Source organism: Microcaecilia unicolor, chromosome 10 (assembly GCF_901765095.1).
Source record: "Microcaecilia unicolor chromosome 10, aMicUni1.1, whole genome shotgun sequence".
Lineage (NCBI taxonomy): Eukaryota > Metazoa > Chordata > Amphibia > Gymnophiona > Siphonopidae > Microcaecilia > Microcaecilia unicolor.
In genome coordinates this window covers 20,471,618-20,484,472 of record NC_044040.1, presented here as the reverse complement: position 1 = coordinate 20,484,472, position 12,855 = coordinate 20,471,618, and the positions used below count along the sequence as shown (strand labels likewise).

Genomic DNA, 12,855 nt, shown 5'->3' with positions numbered 1-12,855 from the left:
GTAGACTGGATGTACCGCTCAGGTCTTTACCTGCCGTCATTAACCATGTTACTAAAATACAGAATGAGGATAATTTTCAGAGTCCCACTTATCGCTAGATCTCAACTGGCAGTACCTAGCCTCCAGTACTGTGGACCCAACAAGATATCTAACTCACCACTTTCTGGAACTGCTTCTCCTTACGCACTTCCACCATCATCAGGCCCTCTTTCACAAGACCCAAGCCCACGTCGTTCTTGGAATCTGCAAACTGCAGGGTGACGTGAGAGCAGCCGGCTCCTGCATACTCCACGTTCAGCAGACACTGGGTATTCTGGATGTCCCGCACCACACTGTCCACTGCATCTGCCCGGGCATCCTCCTGCCAGCATAAACACAGTTAAAGGTAAGAAGTCTTAACACCACCCTCATACAAGCAGAAGATTCTCTGTTCTTACTTCTTCTCGCTTAGGTCCCATCATAGTCTGCCTCTTTTCATTCTATCCAGTCCTCAACAAGAAGTTGCCTTTCACTAAGAGTAGTTAAGAGGGCCATAAGTGGGGATGGGTGAAAGGAGCAGCCGTCCAGGGCGCAAAGCCCATTGGGAATGAAAATATGACTGAAATGCAAGTATGGACTGACAGCAGATAAGAACCAGAAAGAGAACAGCTCTTCTCATAATCTCTAGGTTGCGGAGTTCAGGGCAAGGGGAGAGTGAGAAAGCGGAGTGGGAAGGTACAAATGCTGGCAAAGTAGGACTTTGAAATGGTGCAGAAATAAAGGCCGCGAGAATTTTGAACAGCCAGACATTTGGACACAGTGCAGGCAAATGTCCTCTACTTCTCCTCCCCCCACCTCCAGCACTAACCTCCGGTATTAGTCGGAAGCAGGGCTGTGCCTGTTCGCTGCAGCCGGGAGGCTCTTGGGCAGATAGGAGATTTGGGCTGCTCTAGGTTGTGCCTGTGAGGGAGGACAGAACAGGCTCCCTGAAGAACCATCCTTCCTCAAAGGCACCACCTGGGGCAGCACACATCCCCCTTCTGCCCAAGGACCCCCAGCTGCAGCGAGCAGTCATTGCCCTGCACCTGACAAATAGCGGAGGTCAGTGTGTGTGTGTGGGGGGGGGGGAGAGGAGGAGGAGAAAATAGAGGACTTCTGCCTGCCCTGCATCCAAAATTCCAGCCGTCCACGATTCTTACGGCCTTATTTGTGCCGTTTTGATGGCACCAAAATGGTGATACCAAAACGGCAATGCCAAAAGCTCACATACCTGAAACTGGGGTGGCCATACAGGATGCTCCAAGCATTAAAATGACCATTGAATCGGTAGACCCACAGCAAAGTTGAAATTTTAATTTGATTATGAGGCTGTCCTGTTCTAGCCTTAACTCTGCTTATTTCTCGGTCTTTTATTTATTTGTTTAAATTCTTTTGTCTTTATCCTGCAAATTGGTTAGAAACGGTCCTCAAAGACTTTTAGAGAACTAATGTTGTGACACCAGTACGTAACTGTTGGGACTCTCAAAGTAACAGGAGTCGAGTTCAATACATAAACATTTGATACTGGAATAAGGTGGAATTTCTGTTATGCTATCCTTAATCAGTTGTAACTTGGAATGAATAATATGTGTGAAAAAGAAAATTACAAAAATAAAATCTCTGGTTACAGCTCTACCAGCCTCTTTCCTGCTTTTTCCAGCAAAAATAAATACAGTAATGTAAAATAAGATTAAATAAATCAAATACTAAACCCAGGAAACAAAAGAAACTGGAAACAATGACCTGTACGCAGCATCCCTGGGGAATTAAATGACAAAAACAGGAAGTCAGCCATTTTTCTCTCTACCAATGCCCTCCCCCCCAAGGGAGATGGTAGAGACAAAAACGGTGACGGAATTCAACAAGGTGTGTGATGAACACAGAAGATCCCAATTCACGAACTAACTAACTTTCGCAAATCTCTGAAGACATATCTCTTCAATAAGGCATACCACAACGATCAATAATTGTAACTCCCGCACGTCACCACTTTACCTTATATTCTAACTGGCTTCTTTCTATGCCTATCATCCTATTCTATATGTAATTCTAACTGTAACCTTTTTTTACTCTGGAATGGCGAATGCCATAACGGAACAATGTAAGCCACATTGAGCCTGCAAAAAGGTGGGAAAATGTGTGATACAAATGTACAAAATAAATAAATAAATAAATAAGAAAATGGATAGTATATATAAAAAAAAAACTTAAATGACTGTGTGTGTCGAGTGGTGCTTAGATGGTGACTCTGGCTGTGAGAAACTAAGAAAACAGCAAGGCAAACGATCTGCAAACTCCAAGATGGAAGGACAAAAAAGCAGATCAGTAGAAAAAAAATTATTTTATTAATGACAACCAAATATTCAAATCAGCCCATAAAATAATTTTTTCTACTGATCTGCTTTTTTGTCCTTCCATGTGAGAAACTAAGGCCAATGCCGGGCAGACTTCTATAGTCTAAAATCCCTCATATGACAAGACAGATTAGGATGGGCTGGAGTAGGCTTCGATGGCAACTTCAGTAGCTGGAATGTTAAGGGCAGTGCCGGGTGGATTTCTACGGTCTGTGTCCCAGAAATGGCAAAGAAAGACCGGGATCAAGTATATTGTACCATATTCATTGTTGGTTTAGTCATGAATTCACGTAACGAGTGTGACTGTTGGGCATCTACTATGTTACTGGATTTGGTGGAGTGGGGTATTACTGTATCGAGCAGCTTAGACTTTGGGTTCAGCTGTTTTTGAATTGCACATCTGTCTTTAGATTGGTTAAACCGCTGACCTGATACACTCAGGTTTTTTTCACATTCTTTGTGTAAAAGGGGAAGGGGAAAGGGAAAGGGAAATGGGACTTGATATACAACCTTTCTGAGTTTTTGCAACTACATTCAAAGCGGTTTACATATATTCAGGTACTTATTTTGTACCAGGGGCAATGGAGGGTTAAGTGACTTGCCCAGGGTCACAAGGAGCTGCAGTGGGAACTGAACTCAGTTCCCCAGGATTAAAGTCCAGTGCGCTAACCACTAGGCTACTCCTCCACTAACAACATTCCATGTAGAAGCCTGCCCTTGCAGATCAGCAACGTGGCCACGCAGGCTTCTGTTTCTGTGAGTCTGACGTCCTGCACATACGTGCAGCAACATTCCATCTAGAATCTCCAATAGTAGCAACATTCCATGTAGAATCTCAAATAGGGAAAGGGAAATGGGACTTGATATACCGCCTTTCTGAGGTTTTTGCAACTACATTCAAAGCGGTTTACATATATTCAGGTACTTATTTTGTACCAGGGGCAATGGAGGGTTAAGTGACTTGCCCAGAGTCACAAGGAGCTGCAGTGGGAATCGAACTCAGTTCCCCAGGATCAAAGTCCCCTGCACTAACCACTAGGCTACTCCTCCAAAAAACAAGGAGTTAAACAGCTATGGGTTGGTATTGGCATGGTTGGAGATTTTGATAGTAGGATCTAATTATTACTATCATTTTTCATACAGGACCTAGTACTGCAACACATATGCACAGATAAAGGAATAAAAGGCCAGACCCCGGGATTACTGCAGGTCACACAGATATAGAGCTCACAGCCATCATCATAGACTTACATCGTGCGGCACCTGGATGAAGGCAAACGCGTGTTCCACAGCTTGTGCCGAGAGGGTTCGGATGCTGAAGGATGGTGGAAGCGTGCCCAGGCGAGTGGAAGGTAGAACCTCCCTCTGTACAGAGAGAAAACAGAGCTGATAAAGGGAAGGTCTGCAATGATCACACAATAGGGGACTCAACCTGAGCATAAGAGAGAAGAGATAACAAGCTCATCAAGTTACATTTAACTCATCTTTTATTTTGGCAGAACATTTCCTCTTTCTCCTCTTGGGTTTCTAGCTCCATTGCAACATTCTCTAGTTTAACCAAAGCACTTAGCCCCCCAACCCCTGGCAATCTTCCAGCTAAGAGGCTCTTCCTCCAAAACCCAGTTATCAACTCCTTAGGAATCGCTGTGGCAAGATGCCTGGATATCCCCAAACTTTACATTAAAATAATTACTAGAATAATGTAATTTGTATATTACAGTAATTGGGGAGTAACTGTTTTACCTTTTAACGGAAGTGAGTTCTCAGAGCGGGGGAAGGGAGGCTGAAATCTGACATGTGCCAGCCTCAAACAGGAACATTTCTCTAAATTTGTTTTACTAATTTAAGAACTGGGAAAATGCATTATGAACAGTTCAATGCCTGATCCTGCCCCCTGCAATATTCTCATCGTGCCATCTACCCTCAGTGAAGAGATTCCATCAGCACAGGAATTTGTGTTCTTTAATAAACCTTATATTTTAAAAGATAATCATAGTCTTCTATGCCTAAATTGTGTCAACTAACTAGAAAAGACTTAACTAAGAGCTGGGTTTCCTATCAAATTATCAACCATAAAATTCTACAGCTTACCTTCTGCTCACCCACCCATCTATCAAAGTTAATCAACCCCCCCCCCCCCCCCATACACACACCTTCCCCCTTGAGACTGTCATTGGAATGCTTTATATTTCGCTTGTATTCTGATACCATCATCTCTTGCTCATACTGTCAGACCACAGGAAGGAGACTTTGGCTTCCAAAAGCTTATCAAAAACGTTATTTGGTCCAATAATAAGATATTTACAGATACAAATCAAGGTCAGGTATACCTATGCTCGTATGAATTTATCTTATTGGGCAGACTAGATGGACCGGACAGGTCTTTTTCTGCCGTCACCTACTATGTTACTATGTTTTCTGTTCTTATTTTTATTTATTTATTATCTTTACATTGGACTGCCAAAGCTACCACACTACTTTATTTACAACAACACAAGACACTGGTTTCTGTAATACAGATGATCAAGACCAGCACTCGTATAATTTACAGCCCTGAATACCATTTTCTGCACTGGACATTTTACTCTGTGAATGCACACTGGGAAAAGGACACAGGGAGGAGCTGTTAGCAGGCTAATGGGAAAGGACGTGACCTATGATCAGATGGAAAGGACCGAGTAGCATAATTGGGGTCAAAGTTTGGCCAACAATAGCTCCCACCGATCTGAAACCAAGGTAACTCTTGAGGAGCAGAAATAACAAGGGGCCATTTAAAAGAGGAAACCACTACGATGCACATGACTGGTAAGGACCAGCCTAAGACCTTTCTGACAGATGTGGATTAGGGATATAAAACTGCCAAGAACACAGGAACAGTCTAAAAGAAGCTCACGCCAGGATTCAAATCCTTTTTGTCCCTCTTTGACTTCAGAAATATCACTCACCTTTTACAAATCTAAGTTCAAGACGAGTTACTTTCAGGTGCATGAGTTATTTCCCTTCCTAAATGGAATTATAGTCTAAGCTGTGCATGAGGCAGTGGAGGGTGAAGCGACTTTGCTCAAGGTCACAGTGCCAACATCCAAAAACTTCATAGCCAATCAGGTTTGCAAAAATGCACCACTCTTTCTAGCTGTGATAAGAACTGCTCAAAAGAGCTTTTGGTCATATTGTGGCCTTAAGTGGAGGAATGGAAATATTTTATCCTTCTGTCTTCGCTTGCCTTTCAGATTATTACTGCTTCAAGGGACAGTGGGATGTGTTACTTGTTCACAAAGGTGCCTCCTGAAATCTGGATGCGAAGCACAACTGTGACATCAGAAGCCTTAGTGGCTCATCTCTCTGGGTTTCAGTCACACGATGATGGCGCTAAGGTGCACCAGAGGGTACTTGGCTAGGGCAGTAAAAACATACTGCATAACTTTTTATTGCTTAAGCAAACATCTGTGCCCTTTTCTTCTCCATATACATCTTCCTCTTTAGCAATACCAGGAGGCCTATGAGCTACTACTGGAAAAGGTGTGAGCTAAATCTAAATAAATCTATGAAAGGACCGGCTATCACTTCAACGGAGCAGAAATTGACAAACCCAGTCTGCTGTGCTCAAATGGCATGGCAACAGGGAGAGAAGAAACCAGTCTAGACAAATCCTGCAGTTCTAAAAGTCAGGATTATGTACTGAAATGAGCATGCCACACTCCTACGACCTAAACTTTAAAGGGATAATTTTATAATACAGCACCTATAAGAAAAGTCCAAAGAGGCACCTATTTTACAGACGTAACAAAGGTGTGGAGGTGCCTTTATAAAATGGACAAACAGAACCCGCTCCCATTCATGCACAAATGTATACCTACTCCAAGCAGGGGGGTAGCCAGACTTCGGCGGAAGGGGGGTCCAGAGCCCGAGGTGAGGGGGCACATTTTAGTCCTCCCCCGGTGCCGCCAACCCCCCCCATGCCGCTGGCGCTGCCACCACCAACTTTGATGAGCCCCGCCGATGACCCTCTCGATCTCCCCTCCCGCCGCCAACCCTCCCCCGCAGCCGCCATCGTGGGCTACCTTTGCTGGTGTGGGACCCCAATCCCCGCCAGCCGAGGTCCTCTGCTTCCCGCAAAGGCTTCGTTCCGTTTCTGACATCCTGCACGTTGTATGTGCAGGACGTCAGACTCACAGAAACAGAACGATGGCTTGCAAGATGGCTTCGTTCTGTTTCTGCGAGTCTGACGTCCTGCACGTACAATGTGCAGGACTTCACAAATAGAACGAAGCCTTCGCGGGAAGACGAGGACCTCGGCTGGCGGGGATTGGGGTCCCCCGCCAGCAAAGGTAGCCCACGGCGGCGACGACCGGTTGGCGGCAGGAAGGGGGGTCCAGGGCCAAATCTACGGGGGCTCAGGCCCCCATGGCCCCACGTAGCTATGCCACTCACTCCAAGAAAGGTGTAAAAGTGTGTGTGTGTGTGCTCTTTTATCAAATACACACAGACATCACAACAGCTCCAGGTCACCCACTCTATGCTCTAGGGAATACCTCTGCATGATTTTTTTGGCATGTGTACTATTATGCATGTATATTTGTTCATACTTTAAATGTGCAGATCTCAAAACTACTCCCTGTGATGTACAACAAATATAATGTGATGGAAGTATTATTGTTTACATGCTTCTGTTACAATGGATCAACTTGTAACCCACAAACCCGTGATTGACCCCACATCCTCAACTATAAACATAAGAACACAAGCGTGGCCATACTGGGACAGACCGAAGGTCCATCAAGTCCAGTATCCTGTTTCCAATAGTGGCCAATCCAGGTCACAATTACTCTGGCAAGATCCCAAAACAATACATTTTATGCTGCTTATCCTAGAAATAAGCAGTGGATTTTCCCAACTCCATCTTAATAATGGCTTATGAACTTTTCTTTTAGGAAGATATCCAAACCTTTTTTTAAACCCTGCTAAGCTAACTGCTTTTACTACATTCTCTGGCAACGAATTCCAGAGTTTAATTACACATTGAGTGAAGAAATATTTTCTACGATTTGTTTTAAATTTACTAGTTTGTAGTTTCATTGCGTGCCTCCTAGTATTTTTGGAAAGAGTAACCGAGCAATTCATGTCAACTCATTCCACTCCACTCATTATTTTATATACCTCTATCATATCTCCTCTCAGCTATCTTTTCTCCAAGCTGAAGACCCCTAGCTGCTTAAGCCTTTCCTCATAGGGAAATCATCCTATCCCCTTTATCTTTTTCGTCACCTTTCTCTGTACATTTTCTATTCCACTATAACTTTATTGAGATGCGGTGACTAGAATTGCACACAGTATTTGAGGTGCGGTCGCACCATGGAGTGATACACATAGGCATTATAACGGCCTCATTTTTGTTTTCTATTCTTTTCTATTAATATCATCTAACATTCTGTTTGCTTTCTTCACTGCTGAAGAACACTGAACAGAGGTTTCAACATATCATCAACGATGACACCTAGATCCCTTTACTGGTTGGCGACTCCTAATGTGGAACCTTGCATCACGTAACTATAGTTCAGGATCCTCTTTCCCACATGCATCACTTTGCACTTGCTCACATTAAACGTCATCTGCCATTTGGATGCTCAGTCTCGCAAGGTTCTCTTGCAATTTTTCACAATCCTCTTGTGATTTGAAAAACTGTGTTGTTAACAAATTTAATTACCTCACTAGTTATTCTCATCTCTGGATCAATATGTTAAAAAGTAGCGATCCCAGCACGGACCTCTGCGGAACCCCACTATCAACCCTGGAACAAATGAAACCAATCCCTTTTTAAGCCTAGCAAAATCCCTTTCACTCTGCAATGTGCTTATGAGTGTGTTCCACAGTTGTGAAGCTTTCGCAGAGAACACCTCCCAACGTTGAGACGAGCAAACTTCTAACTCCAGGGAAAAACAGTAAATTATCAACCTGGAAATGCAAGCTACAGCCTGGAACACAATCTTGTAGCTTAGACAAAAAATACACAGGAGTCGTATAGGCTTGAACCTTAAAAACAAGCAGCAAAATCATACAGCAAATTTGTCACTGCACAGGCAGCCAGTGCAGTCGGGCCAACACTGGAGATGCATGGTATCAAACTTAAACCATCAATCGACTGTGCCACAGTGTTCCACACTAGCTGCAACCACTGAATATTCTTTTGCAATAGACCCAGAAAAATCACATTACAATAATCTAATTCTGTAAGTGTTAGAGTTTGAAAACCACTGGCTAAATTGGTATGTGATTGAAAAAGAGTGTAACTGGCAAAGCTTACGCAAACAGAAGAATGTCAATTGTACCACCTCAGAGATGTGTTCTTTCAGGTGCAATCGTAAGTCTGTTAAGACTCGGGTTACACCATGGGTTCTCAACCCAGTCCTCACGACACAACTAGCCAGTCAGGTTTTCAGGATATCCACAATGAATATGCATGAGAGAGATTTGCACGGGAATGGAAGTAGTACATGCAAATGTACCTCTAGGCTACATTCATATTCCTCTTAAATTCATGTCTTACCCCATTCACCAGAACAATTGGACTTGGTATTGTAGAAGCTGAGCTGAACAAAAGCAATTCGTTTTTCAGCTGCAGCTGTAAATGGGAAAACAACCTCGCCTGATTCAGCTTCAATTTCTATGCCAACAAAGCAGCCATGTCCAGTTCTCTCTAGGACAGTCATTCTCAACCCATTCCTCAGGACACACCCAGCCATTCTGATTTACAGGATATCCACAATGATTACGCGTGAAAGATTTGAATGTAATGAAAACAATGCATACAAATCTCTCTCATGCACAGTCACTGTGGATATCTGGAAAACCTAACTGGCTATCGTGAGGATTGTGTTGAGAACGCTTGGCTCTAGGAAAACGGCAACACCACTTGAATATCTGTGCAGACACAAAATTGCAGACAGGCAGAAAGTATCAGCTAAGATAAACAGGTCAAGTAAAGGTTAAACAAAAATGGGGAAAATGTTGCCTCCTGAAGAACCCTATAATCTAAGGGTCAAACTTTGACCCACTGAGTGTGGTCCTCCCAAAATAGATGAAACCAACACCGTACCCTCCCCCATCCCTAGTTCTACTAATTCTTTCTGCAATACTGTATGATTAATGGCACCAAAAGCTACGCTGATATATCAAACGTCAATGCTTCGAATATCATCAATAACAGAAGTATAAGTTTCAGTGCTATACAATCGTTGGAAGCATGACTGTCATTGTCCAAGGACTTCGCATTCTCTAAAAATCAAATAACTACACAGCTACCAATTTTCTACAAAAGGTAGATTAGATACAGTCCTGAAATTCTCCACCCAGGTGCAATTTCATAAAAGTCTCTTTTTTTTTTTTTTTTGTAAATTGTAAAACATTCCATGAAAGAATAGGAACCACAAAAATTGGAGGGAGGGATATGGGAATAAAACTAAAAGGAAAAGCTAAAATGCTAAGAAGTAAAAGAAATATTCTGAAGACTCCTTTGAGGAGCTATTATATAAACCTGTTTCACGTGCAAAAGACATGCAGCTCAGGTGGATATTTTAAAGGATCTTGACCGAGACCAACAGCCTTTTACATGTGGGTTCTTTGAATGCCAGTACATCCCCAGTCAGTTTTCAAAGTAGACACACAGACATATCGAAGGTAATTCTATAACAGGGTGTGTACTGAAGGAGCCAAGTATGGTGCTTATTTTAAGTCAATTCTACAAAGAAAAGGACGCTTGTATTTTTCCATATAGAAGCTCGGAAATTCTGGCAAAAGTGGCTGGGAACATATTCACAGGTCTGGGCACATACAACCTATAGGGCTGGCTTAATTGCCCACACCTAACTGTGAGCCCACCCAAGCTCACACTCTTTGGCAAAGTACGTGTAGGTTCAAGAATTTCTTTTCCAAAATTGTAAATCTTGGATGCAACCTTGGTTCCTAAAATTAGAGCCTGTGCATTCGATCAGTACAGCAATGCTAGCAAAGACTGGATAGAAAATGTATGGATTGTGCCACAGAAGGCACAAACTCCAATGTACTTTTCCCCTTAAATCTCATTCTGTCTCATCCAAGCAATTCGCCCTTAGTCAAGCAGTGTGTCCTTAAATAAAAAGAGGGACTTCAGTAGATGACCAATGCTCCAAAGTAAAACAAACTCCAGATCTTAGGTATTGCATATGCATTTCTGGCCATCCCTATTCTTTCAGCTATTCTAGGGCAATACTTCTCTTGGCCCCTTCTAACAACTTAGCCTTTGCTAGGGGCAATTCTCTCTCTATGGCAGCCGCCCTCCCCACATCTGGAATGAGTCTCTTTGCCTAAGTGCCTCCCCCTCCACTCACACCAGTCTTCTAGCCTTTGATTTCTAACTGTAGTTTCATCTGTTCAAATCTATTGATTTAGTAGTATATTATATTTTACCACATCTTCTAGTCTGAATCTAAACTGTTTGGGGACTATGTCTACATGAAATATGCTATATAAAATAAAAATGAGCAGTAAATGTATTATTCCCTTGTGCAAACAGCCTTCGATAGTATGCTTCCCCCTCCCCCTTTTTTTAAATTTAAATTTTAAACAGGAAACTAATTCTTTTCTAGGATTGTTTTCATTTATACAGGGTTAGGAAAGGGTCTGCTCTTTCCACAGCAGAATTCTCTCTCCCTGTCAGAAATCCCTTCACCGCTTCCTAGCCCCCTCTATTCCTCTCCTCACATCAGTTCCACTCCCAGTGCATGTCCCAGTCACCCAGCCCCTCTCCCCTTTCTAGTTCCTTTCTTTTACTTCCAGCCTTTCACAATAAAATTCTCTCTCCTAGGCAATAATCCCTTTCAATTCACTAACCTTATATCTTATTCCTCTCCCCATCGCCCATCTCCCCTCCCCTTATAGCTGCTTTCTGCCACCTCCAGTTCTTCAAAGCTGCATTCTGTCTCCCAACCAATAACCCCTTCCTAATCCCTCTATTACTCTCCCAGTACTTCTCTGCGGCAGGCAACACGTCTAAAGTTGTCATGCGACTCACTCTTCTTTCACTATCTATTGCTCTCCTTCCCCATTAGCAACTGCAGGTAGGAAGTGTCCTTATACTTGAATGCTGCAGCTACCGCCTCCCCCTGGGGCCCATCAGTCAGACACAGTCAGCCAATTGGCTATAAAACAGCTCTCTTCCTCCTGTAGCCCGTTGATCATATATTCCAGCGAACAGGCTACAGAGGGAGGCAGGCACAGTAACTGGGTAGCCCTTCCTTCCTGCTTTCCTTTGCTGCCCTGCAGCATGGACAATTCAGCTCCAAATTTAATATCACAAAAATATTTGCCTTTGACTGGCAGGCTCATAACAAAACTTGTACTGGGGTAATGGAGGGAGCCATGGCCTTGTTTCTCAACTGACTGGGCTAGATGGAAAGGAAGAGGAGAGAACTCCAGGTAACTGCCCATGAAGATGCATGGCACCAAGTCCAGTTAGGGCAGATTCCGATTAATCTGGAAGCATTAAACAACAGTTGAAGAACAAGCGATGATCTGCCATTCTTTCCAGCTGTAATCATGTGCAAGATCGTGAAAACACAATTTAAGAGATTTTGAAAATTAAAATGCAGGCATTAGATGTAATATTTTGATCCAACTGAAAATAAACTTTTGTCATATCCCATTTCAGTACTGGCTGGAGAGTATCTTTTCATGTAGAAGAATACTCTTCGTATATCCACCTTCTGACAGTCCACTGATAATCTAATATTCTTGAGAATTGTTACCTATCTGTATTAAACATAAGTACATAAGTACTGCCACACTGGGACAGGCCAAAGGTCCATCAAGCCCAGCATCCTGTTTCCAACAGTGGCCAATCCAGGTCACAAGTACCTGACAGAAACCCAAACAATAGCAACATTCCATGTAGAACCCCAAAGAGTAGCAAGATTCTAGAATTCTAAAGAATAACAAGATTCCATGCAGAATTTCAAAGTGTATAGCAACATTCCATTTAGAACCCTAAAGAGTAGCAAGACTCCATTCAGAATCCTAAGAACATAAGTGTTGCCATACTGGGAAAGACCAAAGGTCCATCAAGCCCAGCATCCTGTTTCCAACGGTGGCCAATCCAGGTCACAAATACCCGGCAAGATCCCAAAAATGTACAAAACATTTTGTACGGCTTATCCCAGAAATAGTGGATTTTCCCCAAGTCCATTTAATAACGGTCTATGGACTTTTCCTTTAGGAAGCCATCCAAACCTTTTTAGAACTTCGCTAAGCTAACTGCCTTTATCACAGCGACAAGTAAAACTGCTTTTTATTTGGATTCTGCAGTAATAAGAAAATTGCATCGCTGATCCTAAGTGGCATTGGGAACAAAAGAAAAAAGTAGGGTGTTTGATGGAACTTCCAACACAAAGCAATGATTCTTAGTTCAAAACGTTTTATTGTGGAAAACTGTAACAAAGGCTTGACACTATTC

General features: G+C 42.9%; 1 protein-coding gene across 1 annotated transcript in view; it reads right to left on the bottom strand.

Moving 5' to 3' along the window:
- SND1 (staphylococcal nuclease and tudor domain containing 1) overlaps positions 1–12,855 on the bottom strand; it is a 1,412,868-nt gene that overhangs the window by 76,350 nt on the left and 1,323,663 nt on the right. Inside the window, exons 21-22 of the mRNA XM_030217129.1 lie at positions 3,624–3,737; positions 158–361 (exon numbers count right to left, since the gene is read on the bottom strand). Of these exons, the coding sequence (XP_030072989.1) occupies positions 158–361; positions 3,624–3,737 (318 nt within the window). The remainder of the gene's footprint in view (positions 1–157; positions 362–3,623; positions 3,738–12,855) is intronic.